Raw genomic sequence first — 27,729 nt, forward strand, 5'->3', positions numbered from 1 at the left:
TGGAACAGAAGACGGAGACAACGAGAGACAGACCGAAAAAGTCACACTTGCGAAACCAGGAGTTTTTTGCTGTGGAGAGAAATGTCATAGGAAGGGGGAGAAATCTATCTCCTCATTGAGGCCCGGGGGGCTGGTGGGTAGTAGAGTATTGCAATACGATCTGATATTTTGTTCCTGCCCAAGTAGGACTTTTGTTAGGAATTTATGTAAATTTAGTTTGATACTTTGCATTTGAAGAAACACCTCTGCACTACTTGCTTAGTATGAACATGTTTGCAGACGTCTAAGTAAAAAGTAGGATGATTTATCATCCTACTTTATTTATATTACTACTGTAGTGCTATTGCCAATACTTCCATTACTTCTCCAATGCATGAATACGTCTAAATATTACTCTCAAGAAAACTAAATAAACATATTTATCATGATACTGGTTCATTAGAATAGTTTGGGTATGTGTTATTATTGTAATGTAATATTAGATCACTGAATGTGTGTTTACCATCTCTAACATAATTTCACCTCTCTCTGAAAGGTCAAGCTTCCTGTAAATGGGCACGTAGTCACGGCTGTGTGTTTTCCTGGGCATGTTGTCACATTTTGAGGCTGTCTGGGAGCGTTGTGGAGCTGCTGACTCGTCAGGCCGGACGCAGCAGGTAAACAACACTGTGAGTCTGGACTAAGATCGACTTTAATTACACTCTGTCATTGGCTGCAAATGAGGAAACGCTCTTTCTTTGCACCAACACGTCCTCGCAGAATCACATCACCTTTTCATCACGTGTTATTTTAAACTTTGTGTTATTGACTGGTTACTTTTTATATTCGAACTGCATGCGACATTTTTGTATTAGCTTGTGTTATGTTGTGTCTTTTGGCAGCAGTCTGCAATACAAAATTAGCTGCTATCAGAGGAGCTCCACCCATATAGTGTTTTCTATAGACCTTTTTAGGGGAAGGTTAGCGAAAAACAAGCCAATCAAAAGCTTCATGTTGATCTAATAACCACTACACACAGGTTGATTCATAGATAATCTTTATTGCTTTTTATACTGTGATTTATTGAGACATTGTGTTTAGAATAACACAGAATTTGATGTGATTTCTGCAACTTAAACAGTGTTTCTTTTATGGTTTCCTCTGTTTATCTATCCCGGAGCCTTCCTCCTCTTCCTCCTCTTCTTCCTCTTCCTCAGACGCCATCGCCTTCGACTCTGCGGCTTGTGTCCTCCTGAGACGTGTGGCTGCCGAGCGCACAAATCGGAGTCTGCCTGGTACTTTCCCAGCATTCCCCTGGGCAGGCTGCTGCTGCTGCTGCTGGTTGATTCCTGTTGCAGAGAGCAGTTGGACTTGCCCAGTTGTCAGCAAGCCATTCTGCGGGTTCCCAATGGCTCCCCCTTGTGGAAGCACAGCAAACAACGTGATGGGTGCTCCTTGTGCTGGTTGGATCACTTGCCCCTGTAGGCCCACACCGCCTCCACCTGCTTGTCCCACTACAAACTGACGTCCTTGCTGGACAGCTCCGAGAGGTATGAGCTGCTGTATGTGAGGTTGGCCCACTTGGTTTCCAGCTTGCTGCAGAAAAAGCGATCCCCCTAACGGGACTAACTGGGCCACAATAGCCTGTCCATTCAGTGGGACTCCATTTGGAGCCGCTGCGTTTACATTGTTGCCCGCTACTCCCACAGCGTTTTTGCCTCCCGCTTTTGCAAGTGCCTCAGCGCTAGCCGAGGTCAGACCACCCTCCACCAGAGCAGCCAGGCTTGGGAAAATCAGCCATAGTGTGCACAACATTTTATCAGAGAGCAGTAAGTGATCAGCAGCACTAAGCAACTTTCCACTCTGCTTTTATCCACAGTGTCCCGTATAGTAATTACAGAGGCACAGCCAATCAGAGTCCAGCACATTACCTCAAAACAAGTCACTGTGTTCACCGTGACTGGGCACCTTGGCTATTTTTTGCTTTGTTGACTTATACAGAGACATTCATTTGGATTATGTGGCCATCCTAAACCGGGAATTAGTGGACAGTGTTTTCTGTTGCTATTGTGCACGGGTCATATTTGAAAGTCTCAGCACATACAAAAGTTACATAAAAATACGCTTGAGTGATATATTGCAGTGTTTCACAAACTATGGTACAACACAGATTAAACTACTTTGGAAACTATTTGATTTCAAAATTCCTTCTGTCCTTAATTCACAATGAAAGCTCTGTCCATGACTTAATCCGAATCAAGGTTGAATCCATTTTGACACAATATTGTCCTGGATATAAATACATGTTTATAAATACATGTTGTTTAGCTAATTCTCGATAAATGGATATATGAAGTTTAAAGTCCAACTGTTTTCTTTCACAATGAAGTTTGACAATCATCAAACATGGATATACATTGTAATAATGAATGTATGTATGTCTAAAACAAAGCAACTGTGTTATTCTAAAAAGGTTTAATGAGAGTTGAATAGACAGATACATTTACAGTAATTTCTACAGAAGTAAAAAACAAAAAGAATTAATGGACAATGTTTATACTGACAAGCTAGATCAAGTCAACTACTGAAGGCTTTTGTAAACTCGTCCCGTTTGTATCACGTTTAAATGGTTATATTAAAAATTATAAATCTTTAAAGTCTCATATCTGAAACTAACTACATACAATTAATGTATATTCACGATTAGCATGGCACAAAGAAAGAGGACTCCAAAGTCTGTTCTAAACAGGAGGCAAAGTGGGTTGGTTCGTCTGTATTTGGGAAAGAGACAGTATCTCTTCAAATGCAAGAAGCTCTACAGTCTTCAGAAAAGCAAACTGGTATCCATGTGCTCTGTGAACGGGAGCAGGAAAAGCATTAATGACATTTCTTGAATAATACCTTTCAGATATGTTCATGAAATTTCATATCATTGGTTATTTTGTTAATCAAACCTTCTTTGATGCCAAAACAGGAAGTCCACTCTTTGAAGGACACCTGCTTGTCTTTGTCAGAGTCACACTCCTGAAAGAAGAGGGACGTGCAGTGCTCCATTGGCACCAGGGGCACACGCAGAGGGGCCAGCTCAGAGTGGGACAGCTGTCTGTAAAGTACAAGGATTAAAACAGTGAGTATTGTTTTTTATTGAAGATTCTTGGTTCTAAACTTGACCCCATAGGGGACTCTCCCAACTTCCAAAAATACAGTGATAACCAGATGTTTACAGACACTTTATAAAAAGACACATATGCATTTTTCCCCCTCACTGTGTGACATGAAACCAGAATTGACTTTTCCTTTTTTAGGTCAATTAGAATTTTAAAAAATGTTTCTATCTGCTAAATGCCAGAAGAATGAGAGATAGATATTTTGGGATTTTTTTTGGTTACTACCTACAAAGTCAAAAGTAACTAAGATTACTATGCCTTTAAACAATTTGGGAAAGCCCAGATGACGATGTCATGACCTTGGATGTCTGGTTCATCCTTGGGTGCAATTTCAAGACACTTGAAGGTATCAGGTTCTTTCAAACAATGATGGAAATGTCCAGTCATCATACAGATCAGAAAGAAGGCGGGTTCTGTGTCCCAGATATGAACGTGCTGTGTCGGAAATGTGAATATCAACTCAAGAACAAATGCAAAAGGCTTGGTGAAGATGCTGAAATGGGTAAAAGTTTGTCATTATCCAGTGAAACAAGTCCTGTACCAACATGGACTGATAGGGTACTCTGCCAGGAAGAAGCATGAAAATGACAGATTGGAGTTTGCAAATTAAAAAAAAGGAAAAAGACTAAAATTTTTGAAGACATATCCTGTGGTCTGATAGGGAAAAAAAGAAAAATTGGCCATAATGACCATTGTGACATTTGGAGGAAAAAGGGGGAATCTTGCAGCCTGACAACACTATCCCAACTGTAAAATACAGGGGTGGCAGCATCATCCTGTGGAGTTGTTTTGCTGCGGGAGGGACTGCACTTCACAAAATAAATGACATCATGAAGAAAGAACACTATGTGGAAATATTGGAGCAACATCTCAAGACATCTGTGCTCAAGTTAAAGCTTGAGCACAGATGGATCTTCCAAATGGACAATGACCCTAAGCATAAGGACAATACTGGTTACAAAGTGGCTGAAGGATAACAACGTCAATGTTTTGAAGAGGTTATCGCAAAGTTCTGATCTCAAGGTGGCCTTCACATTTGGCTCAGTTACACCAGTTCTGTTTGGACGAACGTTTGGCTTTGTAAAAAGTAAAATAAGTTCTATCTCTCATACTTCTGGCATTTAGCAAATATAAATATTTTTTTGAATTCTAATTGACCTACAAAAATAAAAGTTCATTCTGGTTTCATGTCAGACACTGAGAAAAAATGCAAATGTGTCTTTTTATATAGTGTATGTAAAAATCTGGTTCCCTCTGTACATACATAAATGCTAATGTACCTGTCAGATGGGTGTTGGTCGAGCTGGGCAAACTGCCAGTGCACTGGGTAGATGTACATGTTGTAATTTTTCTCAAAGTCCTGTTCAAGAAGCTCCACAGGGTGATCACCAGCATGAAGACGCCTCTCACTCTCAAAGATCTTTTTAACCTAATGCATACAAATGAATTCACCCAAAGTATTCATCTTGCAACATTGGGTTATTAGTAGTCGTAGATGTAAACTGGATTAAAAAATATTACTCTGAAGCGTTGTTTGGAAGTGAGGAAGCCCGGGGAGGTGGTGTCATGCTCATACAGCTGTAGCAGTACATTTTTCAGCCAGTCCCTCATCCTCAAGGGAAACTGGACCAACTCTGTGTCCTGACACGGCGGGATCACTAGGGTAAGTCAGAAAGAGGGGATACACAGTGTGAAATACATTACAAACTACTGGGATCAGTTTTGCCATATTTGTAATTAGGAATACACTGTGTAGCACTTGCATTTGCATGGTCCAGTATAGTCCAGGTGAAGCCGATGTCCTTTCTTGGTGCCCTCTAGGTTACATTTGGTGGCAAACAGTTCACAGGATGTGTCATATGTTTTGTTGTCTGTACCACAGACCTGCAGAAACATCAACAAACCTCATGTGAAATGATCTCACTGCCAACGGGAGATCCAGAGGCCTAAGATGCCTTCAAATACTTACGTGATCCAGCTCATTGAGACTGGGCGGACACTCGGAGGGCAATTGGCAGACACAACCCGGCTTGTTGTCTTCATTCAGTTTACATGTTTTCCCCCGTTTGCACCGGAAACTGTCGCATGGATCTGCTGCAAAACACGAAGGCAAACCCCAATAAGCTTTTATATGAAAAATAAGAATTCTGAACTCTGCACAGCTTTATAAAACCAGAACGCTTCCACCACTACATCCCACGCATTCCATAGTGATGTAAGTTTGTCCTGTGATTAAAGTCCACTTGATCTCTCTCATTGACTCTTAAACCTGCCGAGGTTGTGTTTTGCCAGTGACCGGGAAGCCGTGTTACAGGTCATGTGGAAGTTTATGCGGGGCGTTTTGGTCAGCAGATTCCGGGATGAGATTGTTGGGACTGTTGGGCCATAGGATATAGTATGCTGCTGAAAACAAACTGACCGGAGGCTTCAAGGTCATGTGTGACTCCTGCCAGAGCGGCTCTCGAGCTGGGGTAGAGGTCCACTGTGGCTCGGATCTGCACCGGATTCATTCCTACTAACGGCCCCTGGAAAATGGTTGGAAAGATGAAATAAATGTTTTGTTTACACTACACATGGAGTTTATTGTGTGAGAGATAATGTGTTATTATATACCCATTTCCCGGCCCTCCTCCTCTTAGTCTTGTGCGCTCCACTGTCCGTGCTGTTGCCCTCCGACTGGACTGGCTCCTCTTTGGCTGTTTCCTCTGTGCTCCGTTCTGCCTCAGCCTCATCTTTCTGTGGAGAATGCTTCCTCGACCTTTGGTTCTTCTTTTGCTTCCTCTGCTTCTTCCTGCCTTGAACATTACTGTCATTCTTACTCCTCTCCTCCTCCTCCTCCTCCTCCTCCTCTTCTCCTTGCACGGGCATATCATGTTGAAGCTCTGCAACGTCGTGTGGCACCGAATCCAGATCTTTCTTGTTTGTTCGGGTAGATTTATCATTCAGTTTTTGGTCCAGTTTGTCGTCATTTTTCGGGACAGGTTCGAAGTTTGTTTCATCCACACTAGACTCAGGTTTAACATCCATTTCTTTGGCTGGTTGGATCTTGACAAGCTGTAAGATGCTGCTGTCACTGGCGTAGTCCGAATCTACGGGAAGTTCAGATTCAGTGCTGCCGTCGGCCTCCTCGAACAACTGCTCTTGCTTAGCCTTAATCTCCTTCATTTCATCTTCTGCTTCTACTTCCAATTTGGTATCATATGACTCAGAATCTACCAGGTCTTCGTTGTCGTCTTCAGTCTTCACCAGGGCCTCCAATTCCCCCTCACTCATCAGGACAGCATCTTTGCCCTTGGTCTTCTCTGAGGGTGGGTCTTTGTGAGCGCTCTCCTCACTTATATCCGCATCTTGCTCCTGGCTACTGGTCTCATATGTAACCGAAGCCTGATCGAACTTCTCTGCAGAAGCATCCTTGGTCAGAAGGGGAAAAAAGTTGAAAATAGACTTTTTTTTGCAGCCATAGAACTGAATGCTAAGACATGAGTTACCTTTTTATTGTCATTGTCATGGGACACTTTGTGTGAACCATGATGCTTTACATGCGGTTTTGCGTTCACCTGCGAAAATAGAAGTGTGATTATTGCATTTAGTAATATATGTTACAAAGTATAGAATAAAAAAAAATTGAATAGATTTTAGGATGGATTAAACAATGTGAGGTGCATCACAGCACAAAAGGGCTATTGTTTTAAGACGCTGGTTCAATTTTGCGATGGTGAAGGTGTAGATGTAACGGAACAGAATAACAAGGGGCTAAATCAGGGTTCAAATGCAAAATATGTTCTTGTTGTGGGGTTTATGCTTTTTACAAATGTATTTATGCATTTTTTTATTAAACCTAAACTCTTTTCTTCATTTTAAGCCCTTGTCCAAATGTATTTTGTCCTTGGTCGCATACAGACTCTCCTAATAATCTAAATAAAACTAACATCATTTTTTCACCGATTAAAACTTTTGCTGCGCAGAATTGTATTTAATTCTTACCGCAAAAGTTGCTGCCAGTAACCAAATGAATATCAGACAGGTCCTCATATCTGAAAGACAGGGAAAGTTGTAAACACGATTTAAATTAGAATACCTTTATTTCGAGACCAAATTAACTCAGCAGATCAGAGCAGAGTCTCTCTGCTGCCGACGTGTCCATCACAGCTGTTGTCATGGTTACACATGGTCCCGTAAAAGTCACATTCAGAGTTAAGCAAACATCAGAAGCCACCAGACTGGAAGAAATTTGACTAAGTCCACAAACTTTTTGTCCCACTGGACATGAACAAAGTAGACATTATCTGTCCATCCACTTGGCAAAGGCACACAGGGTTTACTGGAGCCGACCAAAACCAGTGGATTCTTGTAATATGATGTTAGGAATAGCTTTGGTTTATTACCAAGATGCAAGAATATGGACCTTACGCTTCAGGCCTATAAGACTGGCACAGTCTGTAATATCCTGTGACCTCCTGAGGCTTTAATCGAGGAAAGACTTTTTGCACTATGCTGGTTGCACTTTATTTCTCACACTACCTCTTTTTTAAGTGCCAGTTTTTTAGAAATTGCGAGTACAATCCAACACAATTATGTTCTGTGTACTTTGGCACTGAATGACAAAGTCTGACTAATTAATGCAGTTATCATCAGATTGTTTACTTTACATTTTCTTTATAAACTGTATTGTAATGAAACAATATTACAAACAAAATTATTCTTAATCATTTGGATTTGAACAGTCTTTTATCAGTGATGCTAGACATTATAATCTATTACACCTTTAATGCAAAATACATTGTAAATAATAAGATGACTTAAATATAAGTGCACACACATGTTTAAGGTTTATTTCATTGATAACTCGTCACCAATAAAAAGCTTTATCAAAGCGATCATTTCCTGCCCATTTTAGCCAGGTCTCTCTCTTGCAAAATAGATCTTAGATCACAGTGGGACTTACTTGGTTAAATAAAGGCTAAATAAATAAAAACAACAAAAGAGCAATGAAGAATATGGTATTACCTGAGGGTGGCAGTCACAGAGAAGAGCGTCTGAATGTCAGTGTGTCTGTGTTGAACCTGTCAGGCCTCTGTTGGATCATCACAGACGCTCTCCCGGACCACTCCGTCACAGAGGTCCCACCCTGCTCACTCTCATAGGGGTAGGCACATTTGCTTGATGGAGGGCCAATTTTCTTCTTTGTGAAAAGACCAAGAGCCGAACCCCCCAAATGAATCTCGAAGTAAAGCACCACTTTCAACAAATGCCAGTGTTGTGCATCATATACAGTATGATTAATTGGGTAATTCATTTTTTCACATTTTTGAGTACTTAAACAAGCATTTGATCTCTGATTTGTGTAAAGTTATTTCTCAAAATCATCTTGAGGGCCAGAGGTTCTGCTGGAATTGGCCCCCGGGATGACGTTGCCTATCCCTGATATAGACAGTACCGTCTGAGAAGAGTGATACAGCAACATGAACAACATTTAAACAGAATTAGTATTCACGGCTAAAGATTATTTATAGTCTCATTTCCTTCCCTAATCTCTGTAGATATTGTTAACTCCTTGTGACATGTGACCACTAGATGTCACTGTGACATAATAGAGCAGGAATCTCCAACCAGTAGCTCTTCAGGCCTTTCTAGGTAGCTGCCAAACACTTTCTACATTTCTACGTACGCTTGATGACTTAAGATGCATTTCTTTTTGTTCTGAACATACTGAACCACAATCTGCTAACATTTGGGTCCATATAGTAAACTATACAGTCAAAATGTATTTGAAATATAATCTTGGCCACTGATGCTGGTTGCACTTTATTTCTCACACTACCTCTTTTTTAAGTGCCAGTTTTTTAGAAATTGCGAGTACAATCCAACACAATTATGTTCTGTGTACTTTGGCACTGAATGACAAAGTCTGACTAATTTAATGCAGTTATCATCAGATTGTTTACTTTACATTTTCTTTATAAAACTGTATTATAATGAAACAATATTACAAACAAGTCAAAATGTATTTGAAATATAATCTTGGCCACTGATTGTTCTGGGTGAACTCCACTTGTCACAAGTTACAAGAATGTCTTTGAAGCATAAGTTGCTCTCCGAAGTTTTTGTTGCGTAAAAGTAGCTTGTCCAAAAGGTTGGAGGCTCCTATAATAGAGCAAGGGGCATGTTCTGAAATGGTCATGCCACATACAAAGTTGGAACGTTTTTTTTCCCAAACAAGAGAGGGCAAACATTTTTATAATTATACATTTGGGGTTCTCCCAGGAATTGATTGGAACATTTCTGACTTTTTTTTTGTACTCTAGCAAGTGCTTAGATCACTGTTGAGCAGAGATGCACACAAGACAAAGTCAAATCTCAACTCTCTAACCTGTAAGTCATGTCCAAGTCTTTTGAACCCAAGTCCAAATCACGTCCCATGTTTTTTGTTGTCGGTCCAAGTCAAGTCTCTAGTCCCATGGCTTTTATATGTTACATACCAATTCAAATTACAATATTAGGAAACTTTGAAATTGGTTGAAACACGGCAAAGACGCACAAAAATATCCAGCAAAACAATGTGGAACCCAGAAACCACAAATGCAGCTGTACCAAGAGAGAGGAAGGTTGCTGCCTGTTTACACGTCACCGTGACGCAAAAAAAACAAAAAAATGAAATTAAATAGGTGGCGGCACATTGTGATTTTGACCCACTTTGCTCTCCTAAACCAACTATGGAATATATGACACCCAGCTTTTCCAAATAGATGCATTAATTTATTCTTTATGATAAATTTAGTTGAATGGTTCCACCCTCTAGTCACAGCGTAATGCCTGGAAAAATTAAAAATAAGTGATATGTTTAAAGAACAGGTACGTTTGCACTTCGTGTCTTCTTGGCCAACTACTTTTAATGACCTTTCTGCTTTGGAGATTAGATGATTACACACAACAAATATGTTATTAAAACAATGTAAAAACTAAATGCAGAGCTTGTTGATGTCAGTCTGAGTGCCACAACAGGCATCAATCTTCTCCTGCCTCCGCCTCTGTGTAAAGCAGAGCCCTCCAGCGCTGGTAGCTGTGGTTTGGGCAAACAGCTCCAGACTAGTGAATATCCACTGTAATTACTGGTCTTTCTGGCATCGTGGAAATCCAGTGTGAGGTTAAACTAGGAATTCTGTAATCTTATTTTAAGCTTGGCCATATATGGATATCCAGGAAGCAATTATGATGTTCACAGAAGTCCTATTTTCGACCTTACTGTACAAGCCCGTTTTCCAAGAACAGCTTGATTTTAAAACTGGAAAGGTGGTGACAAATTAAAACTGATATTTTGTTTTGTCAATTTAACTGCATAACCCATGGCTGTGGTGGAAAATATTACATGCTTTTATAGAAACAAATTTGGCAAGACGCTATAACTTAACTAATAAAAACTAAGGCAGTCACTATCAAAGCAAGAAAACACGCAATTTGAGCGGAAACAAGCATGACCCTGCCTGGCCCTCCTTTCCTCTGTGAGTGGGAGAATGTGTTTTTTCACCAAGCCACAAACCCTATGGTTGAGTATGCTAAACTATATTTCACATAAGTCTGACAGGGGAAGGAGGGACGGCGTCTGAATGAGCCAACCCAGTGTGTTTATGCAAGTCCAATTATCGTCTGCTTTCCATTTTGTGTGTCTTTCCAGCTCTTTCTTTGGGGTAAAAAAAAAAAAAAAAGTCTTGTGATGTTTGCGGGGACAGACAACCGGAAGGAAGTGATGCAAGCATCTTAATGGGCATAACATATATACAGCAGGGCAGGGGATCCTCAGCATCACAACTACACTTGAATACTGCATACGTGACTCTCGTAGCATTACAGGAATATAGCACTGCATCAGGTTTGGAATCACACAACAAAAATGAGGTAACTTGTGCTTTTTTGTTCATATTTTCTTTGTGCATTATTAATAGGCTTGCTCTATGGCAGTAATTTAAATGACCCTTATTATTCTTTTGCAGGGTGAACGCCATCATGATATTCTTTTGCCTTATCTGTACAGTTTTTGCAAGCCCAGTAAGTAGTTTTGTTTCACTTTGATGTATGACCGTGCTCCGCTGTCACCTACATGTACAGACAAAACAATCTATTCAAAGATTTGACACCAATGCAAAAGTTTAACAAGTACTGCATTAGTTACTGTAGTTACGACACACAAAATAGGGTGAAGCTGTATTTAGTGTCAGTGGGAAACTGTAACGGGTAAGAGGGGAATGGCTCAGACATCACACACAGCAAGAAGCTTTAGGGTTCAATCTTTTAGTAGTGGCGTTTGTATGAGAGAGAATGTACAAGCTCCACTACTAAAAGATTGAAGACTGAACCTTGTCTTGTCAAAGCTAATTATTATTATTATTATTTTACAGATCAGTGTCAATATAGATTTGGATTCACCAGAGCAAGACACAAACTCGGTAAGATATTTTTAAAATACTGCAACTGCTTATAAGTAACATTGAGCTCTTTCAACAAACAGTAAATCAGTAAAGTTATGGTTGGAGTTTTTCTGCATCTCCACGCTTCTTTTGTTTATATGTCTGGACCCTTTTGGAATAATTCTTGCTTGGGCAAGGTTTTAAATGAATGGCCCCCGGTTATATGATTTACTCTGTGATTGCAAAGATGAGGCTTGATTGTTCACAATAGAGTATAATTACAAATGTTTTGGTCTTGGCTAACCGCATGTGTCTGTTTAGACAGAAACTTTGTTGGTTGCACAATCATCTGGAAATGGCACCTCAGACGTTCAGGTAAACTCTACAGTCTGTGGAACAGTTTTGTCTTTTGTTTTCTTTCTGTTGCATATAAGTTGTAACTTTTATTTATCACGTTCTAGAGTTCAGAATCTGAATCATCGGAGTCGGTAGAATCTGAGTCAAGTGAAAATGTGAGTTAGAAACCACTTGTACAAAAAATATATATCTTGTTAATTGCATTAAAAAAAAACTATATTATGCATCATACATTAATGTGTCTTTGACCCGTGTTGCAGACATCAGAAGAAAGTGACTCTGTTGAATCAAATGAGGTAGGTTGAAATGTAGAAACTATTACTATTACTTTAATATAGCATGCTATATGTAATTGTGTTGTGTATTTTTTTCCAGACTGAGTTGCTGGTTGAAACTAGAGATGACAGCATGGGCAGTGAAGAGAATGTTAGAAAGGTATGGTACATGCTGTAGATTTAATGGGTTCTGTTGGTTTAGGAAGAATTTTCGATGCTGTCAGTCTGGCTGTTTAGTGTCATTCTGTTCATCATGTGAAAAATAATGAGCTTTACTGTTTATTTTTTTTATTCCTAAGCAAGACTGAAGTGGCTATTCAGAGAAGTAAATGTGATTGTAGTTTATAGCAGCATTTGGTTGACCTATAAGCAAATAGGCCATATGTGTATTTCTGGTTACAGTTTGTAGACTATATATAATATTTTGTTTGAGACATAACTAAATGTTCTGTTTTGTTTTTTTCTTTTAGAGCTGGGTTAGAGTATTTGCGACAGTTGTGCGAGACACAAGCGTTGAAGACAACAGCACAGAGGTGAAAGATCAGCCTGAAATTCTCAACAAGAACTTGGCAGAGAAGCAGACGATTCAACCTCCCACCGTGAAGACTTTGAAACAGAGCAGCAATGCTAAAGTGGCATTGGTGCAGAAAGCCACTGTCGGGACTGACTCCAGCAGCGAGAGCGCACAAAGCACCGACAACACCGCCCTCGTGACCTTCACGGCCGACAGCAGCCAGAGCTCGAGCAGCGAGAGCAACGAGACGTCCTCAGAGGCCAGTGACAGTGCGTCAGAGAGCGCACAGAGCTCCGAGAGCTCTGAGGAGGACAGCAGTAACAGCGACAGCAAAGAGCTCAGTCCGATTAAAGACTGTGTGAACGGAACCCAGAGCTGCGAAAGCGAAGAGTACTTCTTCCAGGACATAGGGGATGATGCCAATTATTCAGTGGACAATTTGATGGTGCCAGACGAGGACGACAGGGAGCTAAGCCTCAGAAGATGATGAAAACATTATGAACTGAATACACGAACTAAATTAAAACACTTCCAGTGTCACCTGCCTGCAACCTTCAGTATTTTCAGTTTACTCTTTTGCATCTCCATTTTAACTACTGCTAACTTTTGATTTAAATTGTGCAATTTATGTATCTCAAATAAATACGTAATTTAAATCTGTTGAACCCAGTGTCTTTGAAACAATATAAATACATATTTCGATGTGGTGAAACATGGCCGGTTAGCTCAGTTGGTTAGAGCGTGGTGCTAATAACGCCAAGGTCGCGGGTTCGATCCCCGTACGGGCCACTCCTTTTTTGTTTTATTTCGTTACTTTTGGTGATCTATAAATGTACTCGCCATTTACACACAACAACGGCAGATTGTACTATGAATGTATAACGATAAGGCCTATGGCGCCTTGCCTCGTTTCCATAGTGGCTGTAGTTCACAAGGCTTCCACTAGATGGAGACATGTTTTCTTTTTTTTCTTTTTTACTTTGATAGAACAGAGAACTGACATAGCCAATCTTTTTAAAGTAATAACAACAATGAAGGGGGGAAAAAAACTTCAATATCAACAAAGAAGTACAAAATCCAAGCATGTAGGCCAACATTGGGAAGGGAAACGGTAGCCAACTGCACTGGAAAAAGTTATAAATTTAGTCAAACAAAAACACAACTTTACAGCGTCTATATTGTCACTTAAACAGTTCTCAGTTTCCATTCAGAAGTGTGTCTTGAGATGTTCCTTCAGGGCAGGTATAGTCGAGAGCTCCCTGTGACACATGTGGCAGCGAAGAGGAAGCTTCAACAATTCACTTGTGCCTTCTTTAACACTGACTCTTCCATCCGTTTCTAGCATTCGAAGAACATCTGTGAATAACCAAATTATAAATTATAGTTGGCATAAAATTGAATGATAAGTTACACGCAATTGTTTTTATGCTCACCCTTAGATTCAATAAAGTAATCTGTTGTAAATGAATTCCAGTGCTTCTTGTTCTTAAGACAGGGAGAGTCAAAGTCCTGGCTGATCACATGGAGGTGAACGTGGCTTCAAAAACATAAGCATAGTGACGATCAAACACTCTACAAGTTCTGTCAGTGCTTTGTAAACACAAATCGATCTCTGCAGCCGATTTAATAGTGTATACTAACCTCATACTGGGAATAGCGTGGTAGCCCATACGGAAGCGTAAAGAGTCAGAGTGTGGGCATTGGCAAATCATCTGTTCTCCAATGTTGTGCATGTGTCTTACTAGATCACAGTGCTCCTTGCATAGTGACTTCAGATTGGGAATCGACTGCCACGGAAGAACTAGCCAGTGGTATCGTGCCTTGGGATATTTGTCTTTTATAACTACCACGTTTTCATCTTTGTAGACCTAAAAAAAAAAAAGTCATTCTAAGCAACAAGGCATTTATAACCATGTATGTAATATTCTTTAAATTTGACAGGAACAACCTGCATTGTTGGGTCTTGCATTGAAACTTTGAGCCCTTGGTTCCAAAGCCCAGAACCTTCCTACAACAAAATTGATAAAATACTTGTTACTTATTGTGTTACAGTAATCATTTTGATTGGCAACTATGTATGTACTGTATATAAACCTACAGTGCTTTTTGGGACTTGAGCATGTCTGTCTGCCACTGCAGCCTCCTCTCTGTCATTCTTCTTGGTTGTATTTGAGCTTGTAGCCTGTCCAGATTCATTGTTCACAGGAAGAGGCTCCCGGGGTCTTTTGACTTCACGCTGTATACCACTGAGGTCTTGTTTGAACTGCACAGTGTATGGGTATTGCGCATTGACTATGTGCAGTTGCTGTCCAGGCTTCATCTTGACCTCATTTCCCTTGCCAATCACAGCTGAGTCAATTGAAGTGGGGTTCAAGCCAAGCTTTGCAATAAGGAGAGAGAATGTGATTATCAGAGTTGAGAACTACATCAGATTTAGAACATGGAAAACATTTTCTGCAGCTCATCTACTGTGATATCTTAGTTATCATGAGGTGGAGCTTAGTAGATGAATCTTTGTTTTATTGTTTATTTTTTAAACCAAGTTCGAGAGAACGATAAATGATGTGGATTGGATTCAGTCTCACCTGTTTTACTTTGACATAACCTTTGTTGTAATCTGCTTTCAGTTCCACTGGTAATACAAATAGCAAATATAGTTCACAAATTCATGATCTATGAAGCAACAAAGCAACGCGCCAATTGACCGCCTACCTTGCTGACGGGAGCACTTTTTGTCTTTAATTGTTGTTTCAGGTCCTCGACCCAGGACGACCGCATGCAAGTGAGGCAATTGAATTGGTTTATGGATACTGTCCTTGCTAAGAAGCCAACAACGTTGCATTTTGTCATAGTTTTAGCTTCTTATTTCTTTCTCATTTGGATCACGCCACACAATTGTTTTTGTTGGGGCGCATACAGATGACGTCAGAGAAATGAAGCTCTGAGCTTCCTGTTCTCGTTGCTGAAGAGCAAAACATCTCTCGAAAGGTATCATCTGCCCAAGTCTTTCGACTCAAATTAAACCACCAGAGGTCAGTTTACATCAAATATTACGCTTTTATTTAGGTAGTAAGGCAGTCGGTTTGCCTGTATTTGGTAAAAAATATATAAATAGTTGTTGTAAATGTAACAAGAAGCTAATAATTAGCTAGTACCTGGCTTGTTAGCTCCTGGTTAGCTCACGTGGCTTTATGGTTGTTAGTAATGCTTATTAAGATAGTTACAACACAGCAAGGCAGACATAGCTCTTGACTGTTGTGTTCTGCTACTGCAGTTGTTTAAGCAGTGAGGAGATGTAATGGAGATGTTGTGAAGATCATATGACCACATTTACCACATTTGTGCTAATATATATCTGTTTCACATATTGAATATTGTTTATACCATATACATGTGTCAATGTTAATTCTTTGCCCCTTCCGTTAAAACACTTTTAGTGTATCCAAAGAGTCAGCCATGGTCAAAGAGACAGGCTTTTATGACATATTGGGAGTAAATCCCACTGCCACACCAGATGAACTGAAAAAGGCATATCGCAAATTGGCTTTGAAATACCACCCTGACAAAAATCCCACTGAGGGAGAGAAGGTAAGTAGGGCAGATACTAAGAGGTGTAAGCAAACATGATTTTAACCTCTATTATTTCATAGTTCAAGCAGATCTCACAGGCATATGAAGTGTTGTCAGATGCTAAAAAAAGAGATCTGTACGACCGTGGAGGCGAAAAGGCCATAAAGGAAGGTGGCACTGGAGGAGGTGGGAGTTTTGCTTCCCCCATGGACATTTTTGATATGTTCTTTGGAGGAGGTAGTCGAATGCACAGAGAAAGAAAAGGTATGTCATTTAAATTACAAATGGTGTGCTAACATTATGTACACTTCTGAGTTAGTCTTATAACAATTTACTATCTGGACATTGTTTGTAATATTTGTCTTCACTTTTCTTCATTGTAGGAAAGAATATTGTTCATCAAATAAGTGTCTCTTTGGAAGATCTCTACAATGGTGCAACAAGAAAACTTGCAGTCCAGAAGAATATGCTGTGTGAAAAATGTGAAGGTACAATGGTTTTGTCTGTTCGCTACAGTGTTGTTTTTGTCAACAAATACTATAGCAAAATCATTACATTGACTGACCTTTTTTTTAATGACCATAACGTAATGGTGACGAGCTAAAAATAGCTCTCTGGTGACTGAAACAGGTTGAGAGTTTACGGTGACGAGAAGAAAATGTGATAAAGTGGTTTGTCTGACTCAGACGTTTGCAACCGGGGCTTGAGTGTGGAGCCATGCTAATCTCCTAATCTATCATCGCATAACGAAAGCTTCAACCAGCACATTTGGATCTGTAGCTGCCAGCAGCTTGACACTGAGGGAGATATTTACATAAAGAAGAGGGGCGGGTCCAGAACGTAGAGGCCACCTCCAAATCAGTGATGTTCAGAATGAGTGACAAAAGCGTCCTGGTCCACTCGGACAAAGCAAAACACTCTGCTTTACTCATTCACACAACAGTTCAACAGTTTTCAAAATAATAATAATAATAATAATAATAATAAAATAATAAAAAACATGACATCTTTTAAGATGTTTGTATTTAATTAGTACTTTTCTTCTTGATAGCCAATCACCCAGATGAGACAAATATTGTTTAAGTGTGGGAAACCTGCTTGAGTTCACTCTAGTAAAATAGATATTTTATTATGTGTCCTATACGCACAGCGTTTTCAATCACGTCAAAGTATGGGGTACGCGATTGGTCACTCAAAGCTTCAGGGGGCACATGGCTCCACAAAGTTTGGGAACCACTGCAGTAGCGTATGAACGCAGGAAGCATGTTGATGAACGACTGTGCAGACGGTGCTGTTAATTAAAAATCTGGAAGCTATGATTGAAGGATGAGGAGAGCAGCCGCTTTTAGGAGAAGCCAAAACACTTCTGCCCATTGTGGTGTAATCTGACTATCAAAAGCTAAGTTATTTTCAATACTTATTGAAATTTATTTGTTAGGCTATTAATACTTAATTCCTTTTTTTTTTTTTTTTTTTTTTTTTTTTTAATGAAACTGACTTAAACTAGAATAAAACTTGCCCAAAACGTGTTTGAGTTTTAGTTGAGACTAAAAGGGTCACATTTAGAAATGAAACAAAAAGAGGGCTGCCTAAAACACCAGTGGTTTGCTACACTATACTCTTCTACTGTCTTAGAACTACTCTATTCATCTGTTTGTTGTATGTCTTCTGTTAGTTGACAGAGTGATTACTTTTTGTAGGTCGTGGGAGTCGGAAAGGAGCAGCACAAACATGCATGTCCTGTCAAGGTACAGGCATGCAGGTTCGTGTCCACCAGCTGCTGCCTGGCATGGTCCAGCAGATTTCCACTGTGTGTCCGAACTGTGAGGGCCGAGGACAACGAATCAGTCACAAGGACCGCTGCAAAGCATGTGCAGGCCGAAAGATTTTGCGACAGACAAAAGTCTTGGAAGTCCACATTGACAAAGGTTTGAGATAAAGTTGTAATAATACTGTACATTGCTTAGACATTTTATTAAACCTACTGACCATGCACGTAATACATTTCAGGAGAGATAACATAAGAAAAAGGCTAACTGTCAAATTAAACTGGGACTTCTTTTACAAAGCTAAGCCTCAGTAACTAAACTATGGGAAATGTAGCTAATGTACAAGCCTGATTAAGCAGGGCAAGCTAACGCTACAGTGAAAGAAATCCTATTTTGCAGCCTTCACAGATAACCTTATTCCCAAATTTAGTTATCCAGACATTTCTTTTCGTATTCTATACAAAGAGTCTGGAACCTTGTCTTATCCCCCTGAGATCCAACAGAGAAAATGACACGTACACACAGTGTGCACAAATCTTGGTCTGATTCCCAGTCCAATTCATTCATTCCCGATTGGGGAAGTGTGTTTGCCATCCATAACTAAGCACTGTCAATATCATACAGACATCAGTAAAATAAGTTAAAAAGCTACTATCAATGGTGGTAAAAACGTATATGTATATATATATTCAAAAATGTAAATATTTTATGACAACAGGGATGAGAGATGGGCAAAAGATTGTTTTCCATGGAGAGGGCGATCAGGAGCCTGGAATTGAGCCTGGTGATATTATTTTTGTCCTTGACCAGCAGGAACATCAGCGATTCACCAGGTAAGTCTTTTTAAGTAACAATTATCATGTTTGACCAATAACATTTCTTTAAAGGGAAACACTGGAGAGAGCACAAACGTCTTGTCCACACAATAAGGTGTTTGGTTATTGCCATGATTTTACTTTCTTCCTTAGATTTATATGGAAAATTGTAACTTCAAGCACCAGTTTAAGTTGTCAACTGTACTGGTTGCTTAGAGATGCAGACATTTCACCTGTTAATTACTCAGTATTTAACTCGTTCTCGTTTCCCTCTAAGGAAAGGGCAGGACTTGATTATGTCTATGGAGCTACAGCTGGTTGAGGCATTGTGTGGCTTTCAGAAACCTATCCAAACTCTTGACAGCAGAACTCTTCTGATCACCTCACCGCAAGGTACAGAAATAAATTAAAGTAAATTAGTTTTCCTTCTGCAAGTAGGCCTAATCGAAGTACACATTACTTACTGATATTTCATACAGGAGAGCTGATCAAACCTGGAGATACTAAATGTGTCCTAAATGAAGGCATGCCCCTCCACCGGAGACCCTTTGAAAAGGGACGCCTTATTATCAACTTCAAGGTAATTTCTCATTGTTTAGTCTTGGTCAAAAGTTTGATGAGGCAGTAACGTTTTTTGTTTGTACTAGGTTGTCTTTCCCCCTGCAAATTTCCTCCCCAAAAATAAACTAAAGGAGCTGGAGCGATACTTTCCAGCAAAGAAAGAGGTTGAGCAGCCCGAGAGTATGGATGACGACTTGTACATCTACGCTGACCTGGAGGAGTGCAACTTTGAAAGCAGAAGAAGACGCAACAGTCATTACTACTATGTGGATGAAGACGACTATGGAAGTGCTGGAGGGGTTCAGTGTCACACTTCTTAAACAGTTACCAGTTTAGACAAGAGTGTAGTAATTTTTGACAAAGAAAAGCACCTTTTCTTTTTTATCTTTTCTTTTTAATCAAAGTTGAAGTTGTTGAAACATTCATTTCAGTCAGATCCTAAAATCTCAGTCATAACACTTTACGTTATGAATACTGTTGTATTCTTTGCCAAAGCAAAGCATGTTACTGTCCCAGCCAGGACTATTTCCTAAATCTTCAATAGGTTTAGTGTTAATTTTTTCTTACACTGTGACAAAAATAAGACTATAGACTTTGCATAAATTACTTAAGCAGGGCTGCTCCTTGCCTAATTTTATATGTATTGTGTTGCATAAAGTTGTCAATTAATATTTAAATTATTGTATAATGTTATTAAATCTGTTGTTACATTCTTGTAAAACACAATGCAACAATGTGAAGGCTCAATTTCAGTTGCTGCAAGAATTGTGCTCAAAGTTGATTTTGTCATTTATAGGGCTATTTTTGAAAAAATGTCAAACTTTACACAAACGAGTTTGATGAATCAGGTCAGACTTGGGATTCACTTGTTTCAGCTGTATTGTTTTTCTTTGCCACATGTATCTATTCCATATGTATACTGTAAATACTCTGATAATTCTGCTGACCTTGTTATGAGCCACATTTTCTAGATCTCTTCTACAAATGATTATTGAGAGGACCAAAAGTTTGTTGTGGTGTTCATGCTAAAAAGCCAGGTTTTTACCTGGTGCCTTGTTTGAAACACTAAATGTTAGTGCTTATGTCGACAAATATGCCAAGCTACTAAAGTATTTCTATTATATTATTTGTTTTAATGGTAAATGTCAGTAAGATGTTCCATATAAATTCATAATACTAAGTCACATTTTTTAACAATAGCATGCAAACTACTGAGTGTCTTGACTTCTCGCCATAGACCGCCTCTTGCCCCAGCTGCCAAATTAGCCTTATTTTGATATGGCTCATAGCACTGTCTTGTTATGGGCCATTATCGTAACCTGGGAATCAATTCATACTTCTCTTTATTTTAAATGTATGCACCAATTTATTTGTGATTTATTGCCTCTGAAATAAAATTGTTTGATAAACTGGTCACTCATTGAAACAATTTTCATTTTAGCAGAAATAGATTATCCTGTGTACAGTTACGACGTGGGAGCTTACTGTCTGAAGTGATAGTGACTCATCACTGGGCACAGACAAATTAACAATCACTTACTATGCTTTAACACTAAGGCCTGATTTACTTAACCAGGTAAAAAAAAAAGGTGCAAAATTGAAAGTACTCTGACTAGTATCTAACACACAAGGCATCCATTTTCTTTAGGGCTGTGTTCCAGTTTGAGGGGGATGTTGTTCAGACTCTGGCGCTGTTTAATTCCCGCTTTTGGCCTTGACGCGGAGTGAAATCATGGATCTATTACAATATGTGAAATACATTTGCAGAGACACTTTTTCTCCACATTGTTTTTATTATGCACACAAATTACATTACAGCTCCCGTGAGGTCATGCATGTTTAATATTCATAAGAAAGTTTGTGTAGATCCATTTAGACACTGCACTGAGGTAGCATGCAGAGAACAGAGAAGACAAAACTATTGTACAAAAGTATTTTAACACCATAACCTCATCTACCTGATATCTTATGCATAAACAAAAGGCTTGTGTTGTAACCACAGTTTATCGATACAAATTTTCATGTCCAAAAGGCAGAGAAGTGGAAGACTTACACACAGGCATCACTTTATGACCTGCAACTTAATGGTCTAAATACAGAACACTGTAGACAGACACAAGGATTCCACAAGAATTGCAGTTCTGGTGATGCTGTGACCAATCATCGCGCTATCCCAATCTGACTCATTTTGTACACAACATTCACCTGCAGACTGTTACATCTCTCCAGCTATCAGGTGCTATAATGAGGTGTTATTCACTTCCCGCCAGAGGTTCCCCGCCAATATGCCACAAATGCGAAATAGCTGCACTGTAGACTTGCAGTGCTATGGGCAGTGTTAGTTGGGAAGAAGAATGTGAACATTTCTGGTTCTTTTACACAAATACAGGCCATTTGTAATGTCAATGCCTCAATTTGCTTTTCAGTGGACATAAACGCTCATGTCAATGTTCAAGGTTCAAAGTTCAAGGTTTCCACAACCTTAGGAGGCCATCCTCGCTGAACGTGGCGAGTAGACTCTCGTGTGGGTGGTGAGCAATGCCAATTACATCCTTCTCATGGACCTGCAGGGGAAGAAGAGACACGTCACCAAATCGTCACTGTCTGTACTCGCTCATATCTTTGCAATAAGGTGAATACATGGATTTAAAAAAAAAAGAAAAAGCCCAATAACAGCAGCACATCTGTTTATGTCATTAATTGCATGGGCAGAGCTTACAGTCAGTGTTTTCTCCAGTCTTCCTGTGGTGTAGCTGAAGCAGTACAGCACCAGGTCCTCACCCACACAGTAGATCCACTCTCCCCGAGGTGACACCGTGCAGCAAACAAAGTCTGCGCCTTCCTTTCGATCTGCACTAAAACTTTTTATCGTCTTAGGCAAGAGTGAAAGGGTGAAAGAAAATTGCAAAGTTATCACGGCTTTGCTATTTGGCAGTGAATTTTAGAAATATGGTTATTCACTTGGCCACGTAGGTTCATGATGACTACAGTACTGGAGTGGTTGCAGGCAACAAACTCGTCTGGGTTTTGTGGAAGAGGAATCACATTGTTGACCGGGACCTCGGAGATCAGTGATTTATATGTATGAACACAATCACAGGTTTTTGTGTTCCAGACCTATAGGGGAATGATTAACTCAATTAGACCAGTGTGAAAAGTTAATTACAACACTATCTTTTGCACAATCATTCATTAAATTTGTTAATATACACATGGCTGGTGTACCTTGACAGTGCCGTCTGATGAAGCGCTGATGATATGAAATCCATCTTGTGTGAAACATGCGTCGTTTACAAATGATGTGTGTCCATTGAATTCGTTCAATGTCTTTCCTGACTTCAGCTCATGGATTCTTTAAATAACATGACAAAGAGATAATACACCCAGACCACGTCCCCACACATCTCCTGTCTCCTAGGTTTCTTAAAAGCCTGCGGAGAAATCTGTTGCTGTGCAGGCGGGTGTGTTATTTTTAGCTGCGGTGGATTTACTTCACCACGTAGATTAGAGAAACCGAGACAAATGCCCGATGCTAAATGAGTGTCTCCGTCTCAGGATCATTTTGCATCTGTAAACAGTTTAGTGCCGCCCTTCAGCGCAACAGCCGGGAACACGTTGTATCTTTGAGCCCGAGCACATGGCATCTCATCTGCGCCCACACATCACGTGCCTCCCGACCCCCCCCCCCCAGCCAGTCAACGGTATATCCAAGGAGCACTGACTTTACATGCGTTACTCCTTTATTTAAATATTATGTAATTGTGCTGACTTGTACCATACTTCCTCCCATGATCTCGAGGCTCAAGTGGCACATAACACAAAATTAAATATATTTTAGTTGATAATTAATTAAAAATAATAGTAATCCTTGAAATATCTAACATTTACACTATCAGAATAATGAAAAAAAAAAAATCCCAACTGACTTCAGGGATTTAACTACCTTTTCAAAGCCATTGTAATTTTGTGCATTTACAGCGGGCAGAACAATGAATTCTCTCCCTTCCAACATTAGTAGGCATTACTGTGCAACTCAAATTAATCACGCTGGGTGTCAACAAAGCTACTTCCACCCACATAAGTAGAGACGAAACCAAACTTAAGAAAAGAAAACATCTAGCTCCTGGTGTGTGTATATTTGATACAGTATCATTGCACATGATGATTCTGATCATGATTATGAATTGTGTCCAGTGGTGAGACCTTGATAAGTCGCTTGCCACTACCGATAAGCTGTGAGTGATGTCAGCGCAGCCATGTGGCCGTAAGAAATTAATAACATATCCAAATAATGGCTTTTAATATGTAGAAACTTACTCTCAAACCATTATTTTGCAATCTGCTTTCTTGTCTATACATTTGTTTCTGTTCTTCCTGCTCTTGAAGGCTCTAAAAATGGTGATGTGGATTGTGGATTTACCTGATGGTCTGATCAAATGAGGCACTGAGGATGTGGTTGCTGTCCTTGGAAAAGCTCAGACAAGAGACACCTTTGCTGTGAGCGTGTTCAAATCTGCGCACACACAAGCCACTCTGCATCTTCCAAATCTGGTGCAAGAGAGACAATTAATAAGACTTGATAGGAGATCAAAGAAGAGACTGGCAAAACGTTTTCACCCACCTTTATTTTTCCATTTTGCGCACCAGTGGCGAGTGTTTCTCCATCCGGACTAAAGCACATGCACAACACAGCCTCGTCCATCATCATAAAGCTGTCTTGTGCCTGGTATTTCACATCCTTGTTAATCCATTCAAGAGAAAGAAGGCAAACATATGAAATACATGTTTGGATTCACTTTTCAAACTGCTCTGTAGTTGGAAAAATAGGGTTACTTTGCTTATATTTCCAGTGTTGTAGTTCCAAACTTCAACAAAGCCATCTACTGATCCAGTGACCAGGTATTTGCCATCAGGAGAGAAGCGGGCACACTCCACATGAGACCTCCTTCCAAACTGCACATACAATTTCATCAGCATTTGTTTTAACATCTTTTTCTGGATTAGCATATGAAAGAAGTTAAAAGTCACTCGATGCACAATCTAAAACAGACCGTTCAAATTTAAACCAGTTTTACCTTGATGTGGCGATACAGTTGTGTTGGGTAGCTCTCCTCCTCAACCGGGTCATTGTTAGGTGAGTGAAAGCCCATGTCTGGAGAGAGGTGGCCTTGGTACTGGCGCACTTTTTGGGTCTAGATGAAAGTTCAAGAAATTACTGATATTATTAGAACAAAGGCTGTGTTTTTGTTCAGGCAGCATTTATATGGTCATTCAATTTCCAAAAAGGACCAAAATTCCATTGAAATTATCTGAATATCTATTATCTGTCTTCTTTGTTCAAAAAGTTGTATTAGAGTTTCTTTATATTGTCTGTCTGTCTAAAAGAAAAAAAACAGTAAAAGATCATTACTCATGCAGGCAGGACACTTTAACATGCAACATGCATGTTCAGGGTACACTTAATGAAATATTTAAAACTTAATGAAATATTTAATTGTCCAATGAAATTAAGTTAATTAAGTTCATTCATATTGTTGTGTATTATTACTCCTGTGTTGTTGTTGATCCTCCAGGCTCTTCTTTGTTAGTCTCCATAATATCCCTGTATAAATTTGGTATTCTTACACTGCATTTTTCTTGCTTGGAAAAGGTGAGTTATCCCTCGTTATCCTCTGTTTCCTAGTGTGTGTGTTTTTTGTTTTTTTCACTAAACCTATATCTGGATTATTGTAAAATGTATGTTTATTTGGAAAACATTTTACTGGGATGTCAAAGTTGTTTTTTTGCGTGTGTGTGTGCGTGTGTGTGAATGCGTGCGTGAAAAAAAGAAAATGGCAGAAAGCCATTTGTGTAAGTAAAGTACACTTTGAACAGTTAGTAGCCTGGATGATTTTGCAAAATAGTAAAATATTTCTCTTAACCTAAATATATTATATAAATATAATAAAATAAATATATATAATTGTGTTAAGAACGCATTTATGAATTACATATGGTTTTGCCAATACAGTGATCAAATTTGACTCCTTACATGTGGGCAGGCATGGAAAAAGTGGTCTGGAAAGCTCCAAGCGTTGGAAAGGATTGAAAGCTTCTGGTGGCTCTTGCGTTGGAGCAAAACACATAACACTCTCATTAATGAAGGATAAATCTGCACCCTGGGCTGGACACTGGGCATGTTTGTAAAACTGTGCTGCAAATTTATTGACTATGTATTTTGTACGTTGTAATACATTTTGCATATTCAATGTGTTTTTATTGGACCCCAGGCAGAATAGCGGTAGCTTGGCTGCACTAATGGGGATCCCATCAATAACCGTGTTATAATTAAGGGCTTACAATCCACAATATTGACCCTCCATCTTATAAGCCCATACTTACACCGACTTGTTCCAACAGTCCAATCAGACGAGACGGGGGCACCACACACACCTCCTTCACCATGGCCTCTGCTATCGCCCTTCTCCGCTTCTCCTTGCTGCTTCCTTTTGGGTAAGCCTGCCGTTTTACCACATTTAAACATCACTTTCTGCTCTCATCCGTGAACTGGGGCAATCATTTTATTGCCTTACCTCTCTGGGGTCAAAGTAGGTACACATTAGGAGGCTTTCCAAATGCTTGTATCTTTCTGGTTGAGTTTGCTTGAGCATGATCATAGGGTCGGTCTGTCTGAGGAGTGAGCGGGCTGCACCCATCTCCCTCATTTCAATCAGCTCCATAACAACCTGTTACACACATTGGATTCTGCAGCTTTAATAAGAGCAGAGCATATCTAGACAGCGTTCTCAAACTAGTGTGATTGAACAGGAAATCATTTTGAGAGGAAACATAAAATTACATGTTTCTTTGTCACTCTGTAGCCTTGATTTAGAATAAAAAGTCATAAACGTTGTCTTACCTGCTCATATAGATCAATGAGTGTGTTGTCAGGCAGCTTCAAAGATTCGATGGCGAGTAGAACTGAGTCCCAGTGGCCATTGTTTATGTCGGCTACAAAGCTGTCGATGCTGTCCACGGTGTTCAGTGAGACCGTGGTTTCCTGTTGTAAAGTATTCAGCGTTCGGTAGAGATTGTTCTCTTTGAGGTACTGCATTATCAGCCGGATCACACTGTGAGACAGATAAGTGAAATAAGCACAAGGAAACAAACAAGTCATCTCTTGTTGGTAGGCTCTTGTATCATAGGATGATCTACCATCATTGGACAACTGCAAAAACTCAAAACAGCATTTCCCTCCTAAAGCAAAACATGCTCTTAAAAAAGTCAAACTGTTACTGCATTTGAAATCTGTATTTATTACTTTGGTCCTGTGACTATTGTGATTCTTGTTACATGCAGAATTTTCTGAGCTAATGATTAGTTTAAATTGGGAAATTACTTGGCCATCTTGTAAACAGATACATTGTAATATTGTTGAAATACATAGGCTACATTAGACATTTAAACATAAAAGGAAACTTGCAGCCAGAAAGGAAAACAATAACATTTGAGCATCGCCAAACCATGGACTGCAAACAATTCAATTAATGACAAAACCAGAAAAAAAAAAATTAGCTGCATTGAATGGAAAAAATAAATAAATAATAAATAAATAATATCATAGCTAAAAGTCAACAATCCCTATTTACTGCTGTTTCCATGCAATAAATACCCCAGAGCACTTACTCAGAGGGCTCCATCTCCACGGCCATGCTGCTGTTCTCGCTGCTGTTGCGCACTGGGCTGACCGTGTGCTGTTTCGATCTGTTGTGCTCGTCGAAGCCACGTGCAACCCGCGTGCTGGGAACCGCCCACTCCACGTGAACCGCTTGCGCTTTGCAGTGTGGAGACGTAGCGTCGTCCAAAACCAGACAGTCTGTGCCTCGCAAACGACGGTAGTTACACCTCCCCTCTGACGCACACCGTTAGAAAGAAGCATTTAGTGGCCTCGTGTTGGGGAGGAGAGCCCAGTGATGCTGCTGCGGCATTCCGCCACGACATCAACAGCAGCAGCATCAGCACCACCACCACGCACTGCTCTCGTGCCTGTCAGCGTGCTCCTTTGTACTGGAACCAAACCCCAGGACTCGTGCATCAGTACCACATTATTATTCTGTCGGTGTCTTTGCCTCGAGTGGACACCGTACCCATTCAAATTTCATGTGCGTCATGATGATCCCATACAATGCTGTCAAACCTGTTGACAAATACAACTTCTCATTACTTTTGTCTTTCATTCTTGCCATTCTTTTTTAGCAATAACCAATCTGTCCGAGATGGATGAATGCCACTCAGAGTGAGGACCTCTTAGGGCAAAAAAGCACTCTTTCCTGACCGCGGT

At 39.9% G+C, this 27,729-nt stretch overlaps 5 protein-coding genes across 5 annotated transcripts; 2 read left to right on the plus strand and 3 right to left on the minus strand.

Annotated features, from left to right (window-relative positions):
* Window positions 1-2,593: 2,593 nt before the first annotated feature.
* On the minus strand, window positions 2,594-8,223 carry sparcl1 (SPARC-like 1). The gene is made up of 11 exons (XM_079554389.1): window positions 8,154-8,223; window positions 7,131-7,180; window positions 6,635-6,703; window positions 5,760-6,557; window positions 5,566-5,671; window positions 5,116-5,240; window positions 4,910-5,030; window positions 4,668-4,804; window positions 4,427-4,575; window positions 2,934-3,082; window positions 2,594-2,832 (listed from the first exon to the last, which is right to left on the minus strand). Exons 2-11 carry the CDS (start codon window positions 7,176-7,178, stop codon window positions 2,804-2,806), a joined length of 1,731 nt encoding a protein of 576 aa, XP_079410515.1. The 5' UTR covers window positions 7,179-7,180; window positions 8,154-8,223; the 3' UTR covers window positions 2,594-2,803.
* A 2,650-nt stretch (window positions 8,224-10,873) lies between these two features.
* scpp1 (secretory calcium-binding phosphoprotein 1) lies at window positions 10,874-13,282 on the plus strand. The gene is made up of 8 exons (XM_079554380.1): window positions 10,874-11,039; window positions 11,135-11,189; window positions 11,540-11,587; window positions 11,870-11,923; window positions 12,010-12,060; window positions 12,166-12,201; window positions 12,281-12,340; window positions 12,651-13,282. The coding sequence occupies exons 1-8, from the start codon at window positions 11,035-11,037 to the stop codon at window positions 13,179-13,181; spliced, it is 840 nt and encodes a 279-aa protein (XP_079410506.1). The 5' UTR covers window positions 10,874-11,034; the 3' UTR covers window positions 13,182-13,282.
* Window positions 13,283-13,752: 470 nt separating this feature from the next.
* aptx (aprataxin) lies at window positions 13,753-15,630 on the minus strand. Its single transcript, XM_079554376.1, has 7 exons — window positions 15,407-15,630; window positions 15,280-15,326; window positions 14,793-15,074; window positions 14,643-14,702; window positions 14,336-14,562; window positions 14,128-14,231; window positions 13,753-14,050 (listed from the first exon to the last, which is right to left on the minus strand). Exons 1-7 carry the CDS (start codon window positions 15,534-15,536, stop codon window positions 13,902-13,904), a joined length of 999 nt encoding a protein of 332 aa, XP_079410502.1. The 5' UTR covers window positions 15,537-15,630; the 3' UTR covers window positions 13,753-13,901.
* dnaja1 (DnaJ heat shock protein family (Hsp40) member A1) lies at window positions 15,605-20,818 on the plus strand. Its single transcript, XM_079554374.1, has 9 exons — window positions 15,605-15,726; window positions 16,132-16,282; window positions 16,345-16,528; window positions 16,648-16,752; window positions 17,965-18,192; window positions 18,752-18,866; window positions 19,126-19,241; window positions 19,328-19,428; window positions 19,496-20,818. Exons 2-9 carry the CDS (start codon window positions 16,151-16,153, stop codon window positions 19,727-19,729), a joined length of 1,215 nt encoding a protein of 404 aa, XP_079410500.1. The 5' UTR covers window positions 15,605-15,726; window positions 16,132-16,150; the 3' UTR covers window positions 19,730-20,818.
* A 970-nt stretch (window positions 20,819-21,788) lies between these two features.
* On the minus strand, window positions 21,789-27,511 carry LOC306961570 (WD40 repeat-containing protein SMU1-like). Its single transcript, XM_079554373.1, has 12 exons — window positions 27,075-27,511; window positions 26,308-26,518; window positions 25,982-26,134; window positions 25,791-25,907; window positions 24,485-24,601; window positions 24,243-24,362; window positions 24,031-24,147; window positions 23,830-23,957; window positions 22,635-22,761; window positions 22,371-22,526; window positions 22,129-22,281; window positions 21,789-21,973 (listed from the first exon to the last, which is right to left on the minus strand). Exons 1-12 carry the CDS (start codon window positions 27,098-27,100, stop codon window positions 21,875-21,877), a joined length of 1,524 nt encoding a protein of 507 aa, XP_079410499.1. The 5' UTR covers window positions 27,101-27,511; the 3' UTR covers window positions 21,789-21,874.
* Window positions 27,512-27,729: the final 218 nt, after the last annotated feature.

This window comes from Gobius niger, assembly GCF_951799975.1.
Source record: "Gobius niger genome assembly, chromosome: 3".
In the NCBI taxonomy this organism is placed as follows: Eukaryota; Metazoa; Chordata; class Actinopteri; order Gobiiformes; family Gobiidae; genus Gobius; species Gobius niger.